Genomic DNA, 22,310 nt, shown 5'->3' with positions numbered 1-22,310 from the left:
TAAAATAATGAAAGAAAAAGCTGGGGTCAGTGATGTAAATTTTGAAATATTGGTCAAAATATGTGATTTTCAGGCAAAAAACTGTGTAAATTTTATCTCGACTTCCTTAATATATCTTCATTTCTTGGCAATGTTTGTTGAGCGAAGGTGTAAATTTTGTTATAAAAATATAAATTGAGACCTATATTTAATATTCCAGGCATATCATAACGGAAAGTATTCTCTGAGTAAAAGTATGTGAGGCTTAAGTTCCAAGATATTAAATTTAAAAAATGTGTAGATTTGCAGAATTTTCTGCTAAATATCCTTCCGCCACAAGAAATAGTCCCTTATAAATCTTGCTTCTTTGTGAATTTTTGAGCAGTTTTTTAATTGAATGTTGAACATTTTACATTGTTTAATTTAAATATGTTATAAAGATTGAATTGTAATAAATAGTTTTTAAGTAAGAGGTTCTGACTGAAATTTTCTAAAAGGCTGACGAGTGACATACCTTAATATATAGCCGAGGAAACCCTCTATATAAATTGGAAGTACTTAAGTTCAATACTTATTAATTAAAAACTAAAACCGACCTCGCAATGACATATTATGTTTTGAGCGCGTTTAAAAGCTTCGGAAAGCCTTAACATAGCTGCGAAGGAGTTGGGACTTCAAAATGACTTTGACATATTCATGGTATTCGAGATATCCTTGTTCGAGATACCGAAGTTGAACTGTATATTTAAAAAAAAACGGGCGCTTTCTTCTCAGCTATAGTCCTGGATATTATATATGACCTTGAGTCTTGGGGGAAAAAGACCTTGCGTCAAGATCATGACCAATCTCTTACACTTGTACAAATAAATATTTATTTTAGAACCACGTCTTTTGTCTGATTTGCCAATAAACTATGTATGGCGCATTTTTATACCGTTGTAGTAATGTTTTCGTATACATGCCAAAAGCTCTTTACAGTGAGATAAGATCTTCAAAATTAAAATTATAAATAATTAGACTAGATACATCCAAAACTATAGGTTCTACGCCTTATCTTGTCAAGCAGTTAAATGATCTCTGTTAAAGAACCTATAAAAATCTCTCAAACTTATTCACGTCATTGTCCTAAATCTTAAATTTTACCATCCCATCAAAAGATGATTAATTGTTCAACAGGTTCAGATTTTGAATCTTTTAGGGGAGATGAAAAAGGAGGCAGTTTGCAACAGAATAAGCTGAACTATTTGGAGAGAAAATGCATAAAAAATTCTAAACAAAAATGATATAAGCCTCCATAATAATGCCCTGTTTTTAAAAATGTAGGTGATGAACACTTATATAAACAATAATACAAAAATCTCATTTCGTATACATGTGTATTTCTTAATATGCTTTGTGTACAATTTACCTGTAACGTCAACACAGAGTAATTAATTTTAGATCAGATATACTATGGAACGGTAAATTAACATATACATGTATTCAAATATTTGTACCTATCTTCAAATAATTGTACATATCTTCAAATGAATTGTATCTATCTCCATGTTTTACTCAATCATATATATCTTTAATTCATTTGGAGAAAGGTACAATTGATTTGAAGATAGGTGTAACTGAATTGAAGATAGGTATAAAATACAAGAATTAAGGACAGGTATACTTGCTAGATGCAATTGAATTAAACCTACATGTAGGTATAATTGCTTTATACCTATCTGTAGATCCTTTGGGCCAGAGTTTTTTTATTTTCTGTTTAACGGGAATTTTTAAGAAAAAGTCGGGTCGAGGGGGCGAAATAAAATAAAAATAAAAAGTTCAAAATTTGTCGAGTCGAGACCATAAAAAAAATAAAACCCAAAATTGGTATGAATTTTTTTTTTTAATAAAATGTTGAAAAATGAAAGAAAACACCATAAAATTTTGTTCATCATTTATTTGCATTTCAAATATGGAAAAATAGATACAATGTACAACTAACTATATGCATGTGTCATCCAATTGTGGTTAATTACACTTCTAAATTCTAGTATGAAAGCAAAACAATAAAATCTCATAGTTTGAATTATTATACAGCAAAATAATATTGGATACACGGATAACAGAAAAATCCACACTGCTTAAAAATTTATAGATGTATTCTGGTGGTCATCTCCTACTGTATAAAATTTATAAAAGTAATGATAAGAAATGTTTTAAACTACATGTATTATGATTATGATTTAACAGAAGTCTTGAGAAAGAGATGGGGTTGATAGCTAACTTGACAATGTGTTCCTAGTATAGGGCTAACACATTCTTGAGGTTCAGAATGGAATTTGTCAGCAGAAATTATTTGATGAACAACAGCAAAGTCATCTTGGAAATCTTCTGAACTCTTCACAAATGGTTGGGTCTCCATCAAGAAATCAAACTGCACTAAATTTACATTGTTCCTTTAAGATACTTTATAAATAAAATCAAATACATGTAGTAAATCTTAGAAAGTAGAAGATAAAAAACAGTATTTACATGAGATTCTTTTCTTTTCTTTAAAATAAAGATACAGAACATTTTTTAAGAGAGTTTTTGATAATACAAATTTCTTTTATAATAAATATAATAATTTTGTTCTTTGTTCAATTTGCATTTAAAGTATTCAATTGGACAATTTGTCGACTTAATTCTTTCTATCTCTACCTTTCCACAGGATAATGTGTGCAACTCCAATTAGCTGTCACTTGTCAGTGTTATATTCTTTTCCAACTCTTGTAATTTTGTTGGAATCCTTGTCTCATTTAATTCAACCAAGCAGACATGGACTTGTATCTAAAATATTTTAATCTTCATTTTAAGTCCCTGATTTAGTTAAACACCATCCATCGTAAAATTATACTTTACCGCGAATTTTACCTCAATTTGTTATGTGATCAAATTATATATACAATATAAACATCTTTACAAGAAGAAAGAAAACGTATCAAAAAATGTTAACCATCGAACAACTATAACAGAAAATTTATTAAGACATCTCAAAACTTACTTAACTTGGACATAAGTTCCACAGTTCAGTGTGCATCTGGTGTATTTAGGTTGTTGATGCCTTCACTTTTATTTTTAAAATTCCTGCCGACTGTGTCATTTTTTAATGGTTTGAAATAAAATCGGGTTTGTTGTACACCATATTTTTTATAAATCATGTAAACGTTTGACATAGCTTGTGTTAATCAAACTCTATTACGAGCGTCTTGCTGATTACGATATCGTAACCAGTTTGAAAAACTAGTTTATCGCAATTTCGCGGGTTCTATCAACAAACAAAAATGTCATATCGAGACATTTATAGATAAAAATGACGGGATAGTAATATTAAATCCATTGATGATTAAGACAGAAAAGATCCTGAAACCGGAGTTAAGGCATCAACAACCTAAATACACCAGATGCACACTGAACTGTGGAACTTATGTCCAAGTTAAGTAAGTTTTGAGATGTCTTAATAAATTTTCTGTTATAGTTGTTCGATGGTTAACATTTTTTGATACGTTTTCTTTCTTCTTGTAAAGATGTTTATATTGTATATTTAATTTGATCACATAACAAATTGAGGTAAAATTCGCGGTAAAGTATAATTTTACGATGGATGGTGTTTAACTAAATCAGGGACTTAAAATGAAGATTAAAATATTTTAGATACAAGTCCATGTCTGCTTGGTTGAATTAAATGAGACAAGGATTCCAACAAAATTACAAGAGTTGGAAAAGAATATAACACTGACAAGTGACAGCTAATTGGAGTTGCACACATTATCCTGTGGAAAGGTAGAGATAGAAAGAATTAAGTCGACAAATTGTCCAATTGAATACTTTAAATGCAAATTGAACAAAGAACAAAATTATTATATTTATTATAAAAGAAATTTGTATTATCAAAAACTCTCTTAAAAAATGTTCTGTATCTTTATTTTAAAGAAAAGAAAAGAATCTCATGTAAATACTGTTTTTTATCTTCTACTTTCTAAGATTTACTACATGTATTTGATTTTATTTATAAAGTATCTTAAAGGAACAATGTAAATTTAGTGCAGTTTGATTTCTTGATGGAGACCCAACCATTTGTGAAGAGTTCAGAAGATTTCCAAGATGACTTTGCTGTTGTTCATCAAATAATTTCTGCTGACAAATTCCATTCTGAACCTCAAGAATGTGTTAGCCCTATACTAGGAACACATTGTCAAGTTAGCTATCAACCCCATCTCTTTCTCAAGACTTCTGTTAAATCATAATCATAATACATGTAGTTTAAAACATTTCTTATCATTACTTTTATAAATTTTATACAGTAGGAGATGACCACCAGAATACATCTATAAATTTTTAAGCAGTGTGGATTTTTCTGTTATCCGTGTATCCAATATTATTTTGCTGTATAATAATTCAAACTATGAGATTTTATTGTTTTGCTTTCATACTAGAATTTAGAAGTGTAATTAACCACAATTGGATGACACATGCATATAGTTAGTTGTACATTGTATCTATTTTTCCATATTTGAAATGCAAATAAATGATGAACAAAATTTTATGGTGTTTTCTTTCATTTTTCAACATTTTATTAAAAAAAAAAATTCATACCAATTTTGGGTTTTATTTTTTTTATGGTCTCGACTCGACAAATTTTGAACTTTTTATTTTTATTTTATTTCGCCCCCTCGACCCGACTTTTTCTTAAAAATTCCCGTTAAACAGAAAATAAAAAAACTCTGGCCTTACCATTTCATACTTATATGCCCTACATATGAGGACGTCAGAAATTTAGTAAGAAATATTACTGGAGCAACTCCCCTGGGTTTAAATTCATACAGCTCATCAGTGTTAATAATGTCAAAGAACTGTATAATCTAAAAAAATATATCTTAAAATTAAGCCTATGAAATAAGAAACTGTCGACAATAGAACTGTCTACTATGTATACTTAACACGCATATTGTATTAACTATAACTGTAATAATATTGGTACTAATATTGTTGTATAATTTCTATCATACACTATTTAGTTTGGTTTCTTTTTATCACTTAAAGATGTATGTATACATTTCCTATGTATATATAATTGTACAAATTGTAATTTGCCATAGGATGTTTAGCCTCAGCAGAAAATAAATTGAAATAGAAATTCCAGCATTTGAGTAGAATAAGAACGATTTTTAAAGAAGTTATTTAGCAAATGACTAATCACAAGGTATGGAAAGAACGAGGGCGCTTTTGATTGGCATTCGGCAGGAATCTGGGCGCACTTGAAAAGTGAAAATTTCATTGATCTGTCACATAAAATTTTAGCATTCTTTTGATGAATCGGGTTACTGTGAAATAGGAAAGGGACATATTTTTCCGATATCGTTTTTTGTTTTGCTAAAAAAGAACTTGAAAATTGGCTAGACGAGTCATTTGGTACAAAATGTTACATTTTTAAACACGTTTTTCTAAAAATTTACTATCTCTGGGTCATCTCTCCATGATTTTGAAACGTTATTTGTGTGCATTTTAATTTAAAGAAACAAACAAACATTTGTAAGAAATGGAGAGAAGACCCAGAGACAATTAAAAATGAACTTTTTTTCAAAAAAATTCCAATGTGTAAATGCGGTGCTTCATTGTCGCTTTAAAAACCATGAAGTGTATGTAGCGTTGATAGCTCAGTAGTATGCGTTACCCGTCCAGTGCAATGAAATGAAATATTTTTGGTTCGATCCTCGCATTGAGCGTTATTATTACTCCTTTTTTTTTTGGTGCAAACAATCAATTCTTTTGTCAGTTTAGTTTTATGTACTGATTTATTTTCAAATAGATAAATTCTGGTTCTGTTGCACCGAAAGCGAAAGCAATTCTTCCAACCTACTGATACTTTAATATTTACATGTACTTGTAATTGCATTTAATTATACCCCATACGTGTTTATTATTTATGTCAAGCGTTACTAAGTTTTACATGTAGTAATTATTAAGATAAGCGGACTGATATATTATATTTGACAAAGTATTTCAAACTAAATGTAACATTTTCCCATGTGCGTGACTTTTAAAGTATGTCCAGCTGTGGTCAGCCGACCAAATCGTAGACATTTAAACTATAAATGTTTCGTACGCCTTATTCCTGCAGATCACACGCCAAACACGCCCATCTTCTTTCCGAGTTTCATTTTTTATTAAAGAAGTCGTTATCCATGATTTCATGCTGGCCTTTAATTAATAAATAGGAATGGTTGCTTAAAGATATGAAAATTCAAACGTTTTGATTTAGAAAAGATGTTGTGGTTTCAGATTTTTAAGTTCTCTAGAGATTTTGAGAATCCACAAATACGATTTAAATTCATAAATGATTTATTTTTAGGAAACAAACTATGTGTAGGTGTGACTAAATATTTAAGTTGAATGGAGCTCAGTTTTCGCTAACTGTAAATTCGAATTTTATACCTTTCCCTTACTTTATATAATAAAAGAATTATATACATGTTTTTGAAAGATGTACAATCACCCTTTACATTGAGTTTCTTCTTTTCGAAAGGTTCAAAATAAAACATTTAAAAAAATTATGATTCGACTCAATGTCAGTGTATAATTATTCAGATTTAAGCGTATATTTTGGGATTGATTGAAATGCTTTTTTGTTGCTAGATGTAGAGCAATATTCATTCATTTAATTAGAAACTGTAATTTTTATTTTGATTTATACCCCTCATCCCACATCATATTAAAGTAGCTTTAAGAAGCTTTCTGTATCACTAACCACATGGGTTTATCTCAGAAATTCAAGTTGTAATTTTCTTTCTAATCACTCAATGCACACAACATGATATTTCAGTTCCAAAAAATACTTTAAAGTGATTCATGCATAGAGACTGCTTGAAGCTAATATTCACTATGTAAACAAAGTCATTTTTTACCATTTTACAAAGAAAACAAATACCAAAATCCTAAAAAAAAAACTTAAATAAATTTTAGAAATGAGCTTTGTAGTGCAAACAATGTATTATTTTTGGGAGGGGTTCAAATCATTTGTTATATAAACTGTAGAATAAATCAAATAAGAATAATCGGTTTTAACAATACATTTTCAATTAAAATGCAAATAAACTGGCATTGCCTTCAAATACATTTTTCATACAGAAAGTACACACAAAAAAATAGTTTAAAATAATAAACCCTAAACCCAAGGAAAGAGGAAAAAAATTATTGAATATCATAATTGATTAAGTTTGATAAGTAAAGTTGACATTAATAAACACAAACAAAAGGTCATTTCTTATCTTAGCCATGAACATCTTGTTTTATTATTTTCATTCAATTCAAACTACATCAGAATTAATATAATAAATTATGTTAAATTTTGTCCTTGAATCGGACATCGGAGACATGATAATATAAAATTCTAGTTAAGCTCAACAAAAGGTATTTTTTATGTCAGTGTTATACTTTTTTCTATAAACCACATTAGTACATTCAATACTTAAACATATATACTTATGGGTTGATCATGTAGTGCCAAGTGAAAAATGTATGTAATTAGCGTTATACTGTTCCTTTTACGATTTGTGGTTCATGTATAAGGATTCCGTTTGTAAAAGATGCATGATGCCTTAGTCATTAGTATAGTTCCTGGAAGTTACTTTGACGATGAATCATTAAAGAATATACTTGTTTTTAAGCATGCAATACTGAAAATAAATAATTTGTGATGTATAACAAGTAACGTAGATGAATTTAACCTACAGTCTAACACAAAACTTTAATATGAACGTGATGACTTCATCTTTTTCTATCGTCAACTTCCCTTACTTAAGTAGCAATATACCCTTATCACCTGCATATTGGACTTATGTCTCCCAGTTGATTCGATATGCAAGAGCATGCTCTACTTACAAACAATTTTTAAAACGAGGCAAACTATTGACAAACAAGCTGATGAAACAAGAATATCAGCAGTCTCGTTTAAAGTCATCATTTCGCAATTTCTATGGTCGATACCATGACCTTGTCAGCAAACACAATCTATCATTAAGTCAAATGATGACTGACTTTTTTCATGCTTATTGTTAGACTAGAATTTACACATTGAATTGTCTAAGAATTTTTCCGTTTGCCCGTTCATGACAAGGAGCACACGGCGGGTGTGACCGGTCGGCAGGGGATGCTTACTCCTCCATGGCACCTGATCCCACTTCTAATTTTTTTAGAGGTCCGTGTTAACTCTGCTCCCGATTTGGTTTGTTTTAATGGACTTTTGAGCTTCATTACTGTTCATTATCTCCATATTTCACTTTAGAGTTACGGAATATTTTTCATACTAATTCATTGCAAAGACAATCAAAATACATGTAATGCAAAGAGAGTCATCCTTGAATATTGAATATTAAACTATTGAAATTGTGGAAGTTTAATTATCATGATTTACGTAATTAACAAAGCAGAGTTTTTGCCTCAAAGGAGTAACAGTTAGAAATGTTAATACTAGTACATTGTATTATAAATTGTGAGTTTATTTTAAACTTTTTTTGTGGTCTAAAGTGAGTATATACCTCGAATATAAAAACAATTAATAATAAAGTAATGACATACGAACGAAAATGTATTAAGAACATTATAACAACAGCTTTCAGATTTTTGTGAGCTATTTTGCCTTCCATCACTCCATGAGACTAATGGTTTTCTAATTACATACCAAGACCCTCTTGAATAGTGTATTCCAAGTTTTCATTTAACGTTCAAGCTGCTGAACTCTTTACGCTTAGAGAAATGTCTCAAAATATCGCATTGCGTTTGTAATGCATCATGCACCAAGAATTGTTTTTGCAGAATGGATATTTTTGATATTGGTCCTTTGGACATCCCTGTCATGGTTAACTTCGCGACCAAATTTCAAATCACACAGTCACTGTTATTCATTCATTATTGCATAATTTTTCATCAGTAGACATCTGATATAATGTTCAGGTATTGTCATCAGCTTATTTAAAAAAAACCCATTAATTTTCTTTAAATTGTAAAACTAATGAAAATGTGTATTCATTGAACTTCATTTCTAGAGTTGTCATTACTAGACAATTTCAAAATTCTCTATTAACTAACACGTGCTTTGCTACATCATTGAAGCTCTCCCAACAAAAAGGGTTAAGTGATGTTTGTACATCAAAACAGATGTTTCCAAATACAAAGTCTTTATTTCATAAATTAAGACAAGTTTTCCATGAAATTATGATTAACTTCATAGACTTGTGAGAACTACTTCAGAGTCTCTACTTCCGTTTGATTTTCATGTGTAAGAGGTAAAGCACCAGAGGTTTGTAAGATTGTAATCTGCAACTCATAAATAAAAAAAAGTTCTTTGTTCCCCTAAAACTAATATTTTTATAAACTACAATGGTGTTCCCCACTTTTTTTTTTAATTTTGACAGGCTTTATAATGTTGCATTTTGTTTCAATACACTTCTAAAAAGTGAATTACATAAGGAGTTGTACTCTATAACATTGCTTCATCGTTATTTAACACTTGCTTCTGAGATTTGGATTGTCTATATCAGAAGGAATTTAACTGGTACGCCATAAAAATCGAGGTTATTGAGCAATGTCAATCCTGTGGAGATTCTACAGTGCCATACTCAAATACACTCAATATTTGTGATATTACATCAGAAGCCATAAGGACATTTACAAATGTACTTTAAAACATTTTTTTCATAAAAATATATTGCTTATGTCTTGTGCGGGGAACAACTGTTCGGTGCAGCACATACTGTGCTCTCCTCCGATGTGGGGGAGTTTCGTTGACCCATTACTACAGATTGGCAGAGGGCCTGTTGGAGAGAAGGATACTTAATTGTATCTTGTTGGTGATGCTCCATTTCCAACGGCAAGGCCAAACCCGACAGGCAGTTAGATACAGGATGTAAAAGGTAGGAAAAACTTATAAGAAAAATACAGACGATCTTTCATTTTTGAAAATGTCTTTTGAAGATGTATTTTTTAAATATTTCTTTTTCCTCGATCAGTATTATTTGGTGTTGTATGCATGTATATTTATCTATTTCAGATGTCCATCTATTATGGAACGATATCCATTTTCGTTGAGGTACTTTGTGTCTGGTATGTTAGTTGCATTTTTTCTAACATTTTACTTATACCAAAAAATATTCCAAAAACTTAAAACATTCCCAATGGAGACTAAAGAAAAAAATTTCTTAATTGACGATGGACCACCACCAAATAGATTTTCAAGCTATTCTAATAACGACATGTCAAAATGCCGAAATTTGAAAAGGAAAAATATTACTTGTGGACCTTTGATTCGAGGAGAGGAGAATGCGGTGACTTTAAGCAAAACAACGAGGTTTTCTGACCCAGTCCTACCCTGTATGATTCTCAATCTGGTCAAGAACTGCACGGCTCTTTTAGATCTCCATGGATACATCGTGCAATCTTTGTCACAGGAGGAACTTAATTTTCCGCTCGCCTTTACCATAAAAATGCACACCAACGCAGACCAAGGTGAGCAATTACTGAGAAACATTTACAGATCGCATAATGTGTATTGTATCTATGTGGACAGAAAGGCAATCAAACAGTTTTTTAATATAATGCAGCAACTGGGTCGCTGTTTTCAAAATGTGTTCGTCGTGGAAGGCAGACAAAGAGTGACATACGCCAGCATTGATTTAGTACATGCTGAATTAGAGTGCATGAGGGTACTGATGAAGTCAAATGTTAAATGGAAATATTATATCAACCTTACTGGACAGGAGTTCCCTTTAAAAACAAATTTAGAAATAGTGCAGATATTAAAAACGTTAAATGGAGCAAATGATATTGAAAGTTACGATTTTCCTGTTGGTTTGCAATATAGATACAAGTATAAATATGTAAAAGTTCGAAATAAAATGATACAATCGAATACCACTCATCCATCTTTCCGCTACCCTATAAAAATCAGGAAAGGTAGTGCATACGCTATGTTGACATACGCATTTGTGAACTTCGTTTTATTTGACGATATATCCGAGGAGTTTATTGAATGGTTATCATACACATATTCACCCGAAGAAACATTATTTGCAACATTAAATAGTCTACCATGGGCTCCTGGTGGGTACGACATCATGACATCAGAAGAAAGCAATACATTTTTGTCACGTGCTATAAAGTGGCAGATGAGGCGTGCGGACTGTGGTGGCCAGTGGGTGAGGTCAGTATGTGTTTATGGTCCCTCAGATCTACCATGGCTTCTCCGGCAGCCACAGGTCATCGCTAACAAGTTTGATATTCGCGTGGACACTACTTCTGTAGACTGCTTAGAAGAAATAATCAGACAAAGGACTTATCATCCAAACACCGGGGATATGAATTGGAGCTATTACAAGAACCTCCCACACGTCAAACTCTATAAGAATCTTACTCAAAGGATCGGAACTCGCCAATATTCTGAATATTTATTACGTAAAAAATCAGAATGGAAAAACAAACATGGACATGTTTTGTAATGGCAGTGTAGCTCTATTACGTAAGTTAATTGAGTGATTGACGATGCTTTCAACTTGTTTTGTTTCTTTGTTGCTTCCAAAGTAAAACGCGTCTTTTCATTTTTATATTTCTAGTCACTTATAATTGTATGAAAACCTTTCAAGAAATTATGCCAAGAATGATGTATTGTAGAATTTATATTCATTGTCAGAATTATTCATCAAAATATTTGACAAAAATTGATGAGTTTACCAATCAAAATATTATATAACGAGTCTATAAAATGTTTTTGTCCAAAAAAGATTCTCTCATAATCTTCTAACATTGATATTTTGCAGGATACATAATTTAAGTGTTTGCAATATAGTTATAAAGTTATGTTAAAAAGATATATATCTTAAATTCTTTGATAAGATGGATGTATTATACAAAACAAACTGTTTTGAAGGTCGTCTTTGATACTTATTTTCTACTTCCTTACACGTTTATGAAATATGATTACGGCATATCAAGAATTAAAAGGATGGGACCTTAATCAGAGTGCCCGGTGTGTTTTATTGAGGCAGTATGACTAAGGGCACTGAGAACAAAAAAAAAACACGGACTTCTGGGTAATATACATATATTTACGTTTTGTAGAATGTGAGCAATATAAAAAAGAGGAGAACAAATGAATATAATCTGTCATCGGCATCCTCGTACCTTTAAAGATTTAATGCCGTGTCGTTGTATTTATCAAAAGAATAAGTTTAATGTATTTAATATGTACACGACTTTTTGTTATTTAATATAGGTAAAAATGTACCAACTATTACCTTAACGTCTCAGTTTCAAATGACACCTTCGGCTTTGCATAATTGCTAGTACAATTTTTTTTAATTTTGATATATATATTTTATCCGTTATATTCCTCTGGGGCAATATTATTCCCATGATTTTTTTAAGGTAATGAAAATTCCAATTATGTAGTTTTAAAATGCAAACGATATTCAAAATAATGATTCCATCCCAGAACAATTAACAAAAGAGCATACCAAAAAAAAATCCAGACTTTAACACTCTCTCATGCTAAGTATTTGATTTATGTAGAATGTTTCAAAATTACAATACAAGGTTTGAAGTTATTTGTTTTAATTTTTCGTCTGTATTTGAGAGCCTATTATTATTATTATTATTTTGTTTTTTTTCTTTTTTTATCTTTTTTTTTTCTTTTTTTTTTTCTTTTTTGGCTTGTGTTTAGTTATGATAATCATTTATTTGTATAATTGACCGACATCACAAAGATTGCTACGAATTAATTAATCTGATATACACAAGATCTGAATGAGCTCCATGCACTTTGTTTATAAACACTTTATTTTTTATAAACTTGAAATATCTTGAAATCTTAACGAATACCGATTAAATTGGTCTAATTTGAAGTTTTTTATTTGATATTTAACAACTTTTTCGTTATTCGACAGATACGGTGCATCTATATTCTTGTATGTATTTCATTTATAAGAACGACATAAATGAAATTCCAAAAAAGCTAAGGAAATTGAGTAAATTGTTTATTTTTGCATTATTTGTGATAACATGTGCATATCAGAAGTTAGGTTTCCTTCTGGAATATATTAGAATTTCATGTGATTTACTTGGATTTTTTATACTTTAATTTTATTTCGATTTTTTAGTCCCATATGTTAATGTTTTATCATTAAACCATCAAAACAAAATGGCAAGTAAAATTAAACCAATTATTTTAAAAAACAGAAGAAAATGTTCCTACAATAGATTCAATTTAGTATATATATATATATATATATATATATATATATATATATATATATATATATATATATATATATATATATATCTGCTTTGTTTACACAGTATATTTATCTTCTGTTGTTGAATCCAACTTGTTTTATCATTTTAAATGTTATGGTTATTATTGAGAGGGAGAGCTTTTCTTCCTATTTTCAATAGAACTGTTCTCAACTACCGCTTATTAATAAAAATAAATCCTGCTTGTATATTTTCTTTGATTATCTACATTTCATTAAGTTTATTTTTTGCATTAAACATAGATGTCATCTTTCATTTCCAAAAATAAAAGAATATATAACAAACAAAATATACATGTTTTCTAAGGAAATCGAACACAGAGATATCAATTACAGCCACCATCAATTTGAAATTAACTCCGTCACTCATACATGGTATGTACATATATATAAGGCTGTCATAGAACTAAGATATATAATTAATAAATAAGTTATAAATAAAACATTACATTTTTGTAGATGTCATGTAACATATCAACGGATGAGAATTCAAGGAAACCATGTGTTTGACACAGTTACTACTACAAATAAAATTGTGACAAAAATAACACTATAAAACATTCATGAGGTTTTCGTATAATTGGAATATTTCAAAAATTATGGACAATAAATTATGAATAATAACATGAGATATGCTATGTGTTTTACAGGTCTTGACACAACATAACCAATGTACACTAGTGTCATTTCAGTGCGCCGCTGCACCAAGTCCGTTCCACATTACGCCTTACCACGTATTCACTTTTCTGTGAGTTTCTCAATTGGTCTCATTTATATTCAGAAGATCTTCCTTAGGCGTGTCTCAAAATCTTCGGTTAATTCCCAGTGCCATAAATATTCACCGCCGTCAGATATGACAAGTCATAACACGAGGGAATGTGTTAAATTGTCACGATGTTCATTGCTGTATATGGATATGAAGGTACCAAAGTTTAATGTCTTGTATATAGGGATTTACCGACTGCTAGATGGATTTCTTATTGGAGGTACCACTGGTCATCATGTGAAGATTATGTACTCAAATTCTTCTGGGATACATCCATTGTAAATTTTGATCTAAAAAAAAAATTAAGGTAATAAAAATACACTTTCATAAGTACGATTTAAAAACATCAAGATACATATTTTAGTAAAAGTCAGGTTGGACTTATGTGTATTGTCACTTACATCATCAGCATAACCCCTGAATCCATCCTCTCTATTACAACCTCCAACTTGAATAGCGGGATGTCTATTAGGAATCGAACCTACAACAATAGCAATGGAAAATTAGTCCCATTGAAATCAAATATTTTTTTTTCTTTAGAATTTTCTTAACCTTAAACACTTTCATTGACGATGTATAAAATTAGTTATCATATATATAATGGTTACCTTCTACTGGTATGGTCTCTTTTTTATCATTAATGCTAGCAGTAAAAGTGTCTCCTGCATAGACATAAGTAGCTGTATTCCATTTAAAAGGCTGAAAATAAATATTATTATGAAAGTATCGAGTTCAGTAAGACTTCGATAAATGGAGACAGGAAGCAGGAAGTTGAATGTAAAAGTTAAACACAAAAAAGGTTACACAATATGCACATAAACTTACCTCATAAGGCAGAGTGATGACGTTATTTAGTTGTTGGTTGGTACTTAATTTAAAGGCCGCTTTCTGTGTTCTTGTATCGAGCCGAATATCAACAGTAGATCCTATTGGAGAACCATTACAGTTGGATACAAGTCCCATAGGATTTTTAGCGTGTCCATAAGGGAAAAAGCGAATTTGAATAGCAAGTAAGGGTCCGAGTTCCACATTTGCATAACGCCAAAAAGACAGTTTTCCTCGTCCAAAGAAGAAACCAGTGCCATCTTTTAAAATAACACCATTCTTGCCGATTCCATTCATATGACCGGACTTGTCGGTAAATGCTGCTGGTTCACCTCCCTCAAAGTCAATCAACGTATCAGGATTACACACTGTACGAGAAGACATGTATATTAGTTAAGGGTTTTAAAATGTACCAGGGCAATGTTAAATATTCATATTGCTATAAAGAAACTTAGTTGATAGACCAACCTTCTCCTTCCGGTTTCAGGTTGCTGATAACACAAGTGCATTGAACTTCATCAAAGCGAGTTCCAGGCGCACATTTTTGTTGTCTAAATCCGTCGGTAAATGAGGTTAAAGTACCATCTACAGCTGTCCAAATGCACTCTGTAAAAAACGATGGAAATCAAATGCTTAGACAATCAGTTAATTAATTTATTATTATTGAAATTCAATGTAAAATTTTTCAGCTTGTAAATGTTATTCTACGCCAAATTAGGTTTGATATGATAACTCTTCATACAAAATTGAATTAAAAGAGTGAATTAAATCCGGATTTTTTTTTTAAACAAGAAGTTAGAAGGCTAAGATGGCTTACTCTCTGGTTTCTTCTCTTGTTGTGGAGCTAATTCATTGGGTAGGTCATTATCTTTGCAAGTTAAGTCTGGAACACAGGTTTCTGTTACCCCATCATATCTATAATTTGGACTACATAACTCAAACTCTGACATCCCCCGATTACATTTCCAAAAATATCGACATCGTCCCAAGAATGGATGAGTCTTCACGGCTGGATTCTTGCAGGGGTCTAACCAGGAGAAAAGAAAATCCATTAATGCATTTTTTTCAGTAAATTTATAGTTTAAAAAATTGTAAACGTGTATTTTTAATAAAATTTTAAAATATGTATACATGTATATTCATTCAAACATTATTTAAAATTGTTCCTGCTTACCAGAAGGACAATTGACATAAAGGGATTTCTGACAGGCAAGTGTTTCTGGGTTCCAGAAGTTTCCAATCGCACATTCTTTTTCAAACGCTCTCACTTGATCACCATTTTTGTGACATTCGACAAATCTGTTACAAATTCCAGCTTCACTCAAATAACATACGTCACTGACATAGTGGCATTGATGGCAAACACCTATTGGGAGAAAAGAACAAAAAAGATACATTAAGCAATGTATGTGAATGAATGATAACTTAGTCAAAAAAGCAAATTTTGTGCACTGTATTGATTAGTTACGAATAGTCAGCAGTGTGGTTTTTTATTCTGCTGTTTTAGAGGTCCGCGTTTGCTCTGCTCCTGATTTGCGTTGCTTGAATAAACTTATGAGCTTGAATACTGTTTGATATCTCCGTATTTTATTCTATATATCAAAATAAATGTTTGGATTTTAAAATAAATTTAGATTTGTCAAAAATAATTTGTTAAGTTTTGACTTCTTTAAAACAAATTAAGGTACTTACTTGGATGAAGTTCTTCCTTAGTAACCGAATCATTCTGGAGCTTCATGACTAATGTCCTGTTGACAGAAAACAAAGGAGGCACAGGTGTCAGTTCTGGTACTTGTGTAAAGCTATAGGGTGTAGATTGCTGCAATGGTTGTGCGTTTCGAATGGACGGTGGATTTTGGTCGTTGCCCGCTCCAGTCAAATCTCCTCCCGAAGAAGAACCGACAACTATTGCTGGAGGTCGTGGTAAAGCAGAGAGTCTTCTGTCTCTTTTTCTCTGTGTTTGCATTTCTGGTACGTATGGTACAGCATTCGGTATTGACTTAACAAGAGGGATATCTCTTTCACTTTGTATCGATGGGACTATGGTTGCCGTCCTAAATTCATTCACTTGGTTGTCAAGGGGGTTCATAGGAGAAACACTTTCTATAGGCGGATTAAACTTTCTTTGTCTTGAAATTATTGGTGGTGGTGGTAGAAGATTGTCATTAGACGCCCTGTTTCTGCTTAGATTCTTGTTTCTGGTCCCTGTAGTTGCTACTGAGCGTTGTCGGTTTCTAAAACCAGAAACAACTGAAGGTTGTGGTAGTGTTGTTGGTCTTTCAGTAGTTGTTATAAAAGTTTGGAACTCTAATTCAGAAATATCATTACCAATATTTATCGGTGGGGGATTGTTTTGGGAAAATAATGAATTTGACCTTTCTTCTGGTTCAAGTGGCCTTGATAGTGTTGGAACACGAAGATTTAATCGCGCCTCCGTAGTACTTACAATGTTAGGATCCCTAGTTATTGTATATTCTTTAATTTTCATCCTATGAGGGCCAGAAGACTGGAATCTTTGAAGCTGTGGTTCAAAAACAAAAGAATTAGCTTTTTGATTTGGTCTTTGTGACTGTTTTGTAGACATGCTGTTACTCGATCGAGATCTTTGAATCTGGGGGTCAAAGGGGAGAGAATTATCTCTCCGATTTGATATTTGTGATCCTGCTGTAGGATTTCCTCCTTCTTTTCTGGAAGGTTTGTTTATGCTGGAAATTCTTTTATTGTTTTCCGTTCGCATTCTTCCACTCCTGCCATCGAAACTTGAACCAGACCAAAAGGTATTCAGAACTCTTCCTCCCATGTCTCTTCGATTAGGAGATGAATTTACCTCGGGTTGTCTATATCTATTTGGATTTTTTTCCCATTCATCTCCCATTATTTGATACCACATTTCATAACTATTGTCCCTTCGGTTTTTAAAAGATGGTGCATTAGTTCTGGAAGCCTGCGGATCTCGAACATTTCTGGGATTAAAGCGTGCAGCGACAGGTCTAGAAGTGCTCTGTATTCTTGTTTCCGTTTTTTGACGACTGGACCTAGGGTCATATTCTCTTACAACAATCGGCGGCATCGTGTCCTTAGAGTCTGAAAATACTCTGGTATTTGCAGAATCCTGAACTTCGTAAAATGGTTTTGAATTGCTTGGTTGAGAATAAAAGAATGCGTTGTCGGGTTGTCTTCCGGAAGTTCCCTGATAAAATGGCATACCTGGCTGGTCAAATCTTGCAATAAATTTCTTATCCTTGTCAAAGAGAGCCTGCAGGCTGTATGAATTTTGATTTTGACGTTGATTTGTTGCTCTGTTTCCAGTTCTATTGTCTCGTTCTCCAGATCGCCTACCAGCTCTTTGTGTATTTCTATTATTAAATTGATATTGAATGAGTGACATGCCACGATCTCTTTGTCTTGTGCCAGTTTCTCTTGGGCGATTTCTTTGTTGGTCAATTACAAAGGGATATGCGTTGTTTTTAGGAGTATTTCTGTCAGAAATAGTTTGTATACCTATTACGTCGCTTCTTCCTGTGACATCTCTTTCTGGAATGACTGGTTCGTATTTGAAACTCTTAGATTTTTGGTTTATATTTTCACCAAAGTCTGTTTTAAAAACGTCTGATGGAGGGGGAGGAGGAATTGGTAAATCGGGAATCCCTCTCATCCTATTGCGAGTGATTAATGCCCTTCGTGTGGATGCTTCAGGAGACATGGTGGAAGAAACTTGGATAGATCGTGCCTCTGTCAAAGTATCTGTTCCTGCTACAGAAATATCAGGTTGAACTGATATTTCCATGCCACTAGTCGTCGGTCTTGTTGTAAGTACGATGGGTTGTGTTGTAAATGATGTCTCAATTTCGGATGGAGGGGTCTGTCCTGGAAGAGAATCTTCTCTGGGAGGTAGGGCTGGAGGGACGGGTTCTCTAGGAACTACAAATCGTGTGTCTTCAATAGCAGATGGGACTGTGGAAACCATTTCTTGAGTAACTATGGGTTGTAGGTCTTGACTAGAAGAAGGGACAGGAGGGATAGGTGCTGGGGGAATAACAGGTGTGTTCTCTATTGGGGGAAGGGCCGAAGGGAATTCTTTTCGGGGAGGTGGGGCTGAAGGGGCGGGGAAAGTTGTGTTTGGATTTTCTTCTAGAAAAGATTCGTATTCCTCTGTTATCCGTTCGTATTCAGACCTCAAGTCCACCGTGCTTTTTGAGGTCTCGGTACTAGTTGCTATCAACGGAGTTTCGACAATTCTGTCAGTGGCTTCAGGTAAATTTGGAAAATCGGTTACATTTGGTGTGTTTAATAAATCGGAGGGTATCCCTTGATCAACAGAAGTTTGATCGCCCATGGTAGTACTGATGCTTATTTCTGGATTTTGAACATTAATGTTTGTACTAATGCTGTCAATTGTATTCATGTTGTCTAAACCGATAGCATTTTGAGTCACTTCACCTCCCACTGAGGTTTTGAGTTCAGTTTCAGTGTCTATTACATCAGATACAGTGTCTGTTACATCAGGAACTTGTGTAGAGAGACCTGTTGCTATCTCTGCAAGAGAGATATTACCAATATTTTCTACAGATGGAGGTATTTCAGAACCAACGATCAATGTATCGTTTGTTGGTTTTGTACCAGTGAGTAAAAGCATATCGTTTCTTCCATCAAACGTGCCGTTAAGGTCAAAATTAGAATCCACTGTTGTAACAGGAACAGTTGGGTCTACAGCAAGGTTGCTAGGAATGCTGCCATCTCCTACAGATATGACGTCCGGTCCAGATATTAAATTAGTGTCAGTAACATCCGGGGGGTCGGTTACGATTTCACCTGTTCTAGGGTTCAACCTCGTGCCCCTATCAACAGGAGGAAGATCTGTTAACGTCTCAACATTCTCCGTCATGGTTATCGGTTCATTGGTTACAACATCAGGAACATCTGAAGCTATCGGTTGAGAAACTGGATCAGCAACTGAGTCGATGGTTGGCGTATCTCCCAAAGCACCCAGTGAAACTTGTTCATTAGTGTTTGTGGCAACCAAAGGTACGTCAAAAGGATCTGTAAAGGAAAATTTGGTTTTAACTCTAAGTCATAGGTTACTGTCTCCATTACATAATATATCAAGGCACTTCTAACATCGTGAGAATGAATACCAATAAACAAACATATTTGATTTCATATTCCTTTAAGAAATGTATTATCATTTACCATAGATACTTCATTTTTGCATTTTTCTGATAGCGTACGTGCTTTCTTATGGCAAAAATCAATTTCTTGTGACGATGTTACAGTGCCAAAAAAAAAAATAATGAACGACGCTGAGTTCCACTTACCCCCCGCCGGCGGTGGATCGCCTGGAAATGATGGCATATTAGGAATCAGACTGTTGTCCGTTACTTGGTCCTGTCCTGCAATGTCAAATAAACTCCTAATTATGGGCTGGAAAACGGTATTTTATATGTCGTCATTATTTCGCGACAAACACGAATAAAAACAAGTGATATTCATTTATTTGAAAAAATACCATGATGATATTTTTCTATCTAAATCTACTTAAATATGTGGGGAAACGGCTTAATTATTATATTAAAACATTTTAACGTTTTTTTTATTTAGATTAATTACATGACACGTGCATAAAAATATTTGTAGGACTAAAAAATATACATATAACGAAAAACCTTTTTTTTTTTATCTAGTTGGGGCTTTCTGTCAAATCTATTCATTTTAATTAGACCTCATAATGGTTTATTCAAAAGAAACAAGAGTACAATCAATCAAACATCAACCAGTTTTATTAACTTAAATGCAGATCGTGATTCCATTTATCTACAAATTGACATAATTTGATGACACACACATATCCAATATTTTTTCTATTCTATCACTTTCCTAATCAGTTTTCTTTTTTATCTTTATCGGATTCAGCACTTAAAAAATAGCGACATTTACCTGTAGAACAGAACACAATTCTGCCTCCTAGCTCTGTTTTCTTATTAATTCAATAGGTTTACCACTAACCTTTTTTTTTTTATAAATTATTAGGAGGTAAAGATATTTTGAAGCTTCAACAGTGACCTTAGTTTACCAAATTATTAAACACTATGACTCAGTTTAGGTGTTTTTCATATCAGACTAAATTTGTACAGATCAGAACAGATATACAAATATTTTTGCCACTAATGGTTCTTTGTCACTTTGTCATATTTCTTCTTTATATATTAATATATTTTTCAAACGTCCATTACAAAAATGAAGTGTAGTGGAATTTTGACATATTAAAGCCGTGATTTGGGTGGTTGGAAGGGAATGTAACTTAACATCTGTCAAACACTTTTCTAAAAGCAACATTATTTATTTTTAATTACAATGTCATGGAACATTGGTGTATACAAAAAAAAATTAAATTGTATATTTAAAAAGTATACTGATTTATCTTTTTGCATCGTCCATGGGATTAAAATTCTTATCATACTTTTGAAGGTTTTGTATGAGCAGGGTAATATTTTTGTTTGTTCTGCAATTGGGATTTTGAAGAAATTTAATCGGAAACTTTCATTATACATTTATTTTTCAGAAGCGTCGAATATTTGAATTTCTTATTGAATAAAATATGTTAGGAAAAAAATTAAGTGTTTTTGTTTCCTTGCTTGAGTTTGATAAGACGATGATATTTTCAATTGTTGCAATATTTTTTGTTCAAACAACAACAATTTTTAATTTCATAAAAATATCGGAAAATCACTCACCTTTCGAAAATGAAATTAGCATCACAACCAAAAAGAAGACATAGTTTCCTTTATTGAAAGCCATTTTCTGTATATCCAATTATAAAATTTCTTCAATGCAATAAATTCACAGTACTTCTAAGTTCCTAAGTTTATGACTGTCTTTGAAAGGCTTGTATTTCGACTCTTGGTAGGACACACATATCTCAAAACGACTTGCACATGTTCTTATATCTTACTGTTTTATAAACTGGTCGAAAAAAAATTACCAGTGGAGATTTCTAGTTCGCAAAATAAGTTGGGGTGATTATTCCAGAAAAACGGAGACAAGTGTAGATGTTGCGTCAAATTATTGTCCCCGTGTCACGCGTTCTTGTCCAAAACCCTTTACCTGCATCGTCAATTTATACTTCTAATTAAAATATAGCATAAAATTTCATACTTGAATGAACGCAAAAAGTCGATGGTGAGAAACAAACCGACAATTAATGCGTTGTATATTATAATTTCGTTAAAATTTCGTGATTAGAGAGCAAGCGAATTCTTGTTCTTATTGACAACTAGTAATTGATGGCACCAAATATAAAGTTAAGATTATGCAAAGCAATCCTGAATTATATTTAAGGATAGGGGGAAAATTATCATTTAGCAACTAAATGTAATCTTATTCTCAGGGCTTGTAGTGCATGTCTTCTATGATTTTGTCAGATG

At 32.3% G+C, this 22,310-nt stretch overlaps 2 protein-coding genes and 2 long non-coding RNA genes across 4 annotated transcripts; 2 read left to right on the top strand and 2 right to left on the bottom strand.

Annotated features, from left to right (window-relative positions):
* Window positions 1-2,220: 2,220 nt before the first annotated feature.
* LOC133172543 (uncharacterized) lies at window positions 2,221-3,061 on the bottom strand. The gene is made up of 3 exons (XR_009718947.1): window positions 3,002-3,061; window positions 2,659-2,787; window positions 2,221-2,397 (listed from the first exon to the last, which is right to left on the bottom strand). It is a non-coding gene; the product is annotated as an uncharacterized LOC133172543 (long non-coding RNA).
* A 311-nt stretch (window positions 3,062-3,372) lies between these two features.
* On the top strand, window positions 3,373-4,218 carry LOC133172471 (uncharacterized). The gene is made up of 3 exons (XR_009718942.1): window positions 3,373-3,437; window positions 3,652-3,780; window positions 4,042-4,218. It is a non-coding gene; the product is annotated as an uncharacterized LOC133172471 (long non-coding RNA).
* Window positions 4,219-9,806: 5,588 nt separating this feature from the next.
* LOC133205843 (beta-1,3-galactosyl-O-glycosyl-glycoprotein beta-1,6-N-acetylglucosaminyltransferase-like) lies at window positions 9,807-11,662 on the top strand. The gene is made up of 2 exons (XM_061341728.1): window positions 9,807-9,908; window positions 10,046-11,662. Exon 2 carries the CDS (start codon window positions 10,059-10,061, stop codon window positions 11,487-11,489), a length of 1,431 nt encoding a protein of 476 aa, XP_061197712.1. The 5' UTR covers window positions 9,807-9,908; window positions 10,046-10,058; the 3' UTR covers window positions 11,490-11,662.
* A 1,914-nt stretch (window positions 11,663-13,576) lies between these two features.
* Window positions 13,577-21,916, bottom strand: LOC133205959 (uncharacterized). The gene is made up of 10 exons (XM_061341865.1): window positions 21,621-21,916; window positions 20,205-20,279; window positions 16,582-19,929; window positions 16,064-16,255; window positions 15,707-15,916; window positions 15,358-15,495; window positions 14,890-15,257; window positions 14,673-14,763; window positions 14,466-14,545; window positions 13,577-14,354 (listed from the first exon to the last, which is right to left on the bottom strand). The coding sequence occupies exons 1-10, from the start codon at window positions 21,682-21,684 to the stop codon at window positions 14,298-14,300; spliced, it is 4,623 nt and encodes a 1,540-aa protein (XP_061197849.1). The 5' UTR covers window positions 21,685-21,916; the 3' UTR covers window positions 13,577-14,297.
* Between the last annotated feature and the right edge of the window lie 394 nt (window positions 21,917-22,310).

This window comes from Saccostrea echinata, unplaced genomic scaffold (genome assembly GCF_033153115.1).
Source record: "Saccostrea echinata isolate AGI-Se365-2 ecotype Australia unplaced genomic scaffold, CSIRO_AGI_Sech_v1 ptg000054l, whole genome shotgun sequence".
Lineage (NCBI taxonomy): Eukaryota > Metazoa > Mollusca > Bivalvia > Ostreida > Ostreidae > Saccostrea > Saccostrea echinata.
The sequence above is the reverse complement of the archived record's forward strand: the minus strand, read 5'-3'. Positions and strand labels throughout refer to the sequence as shown.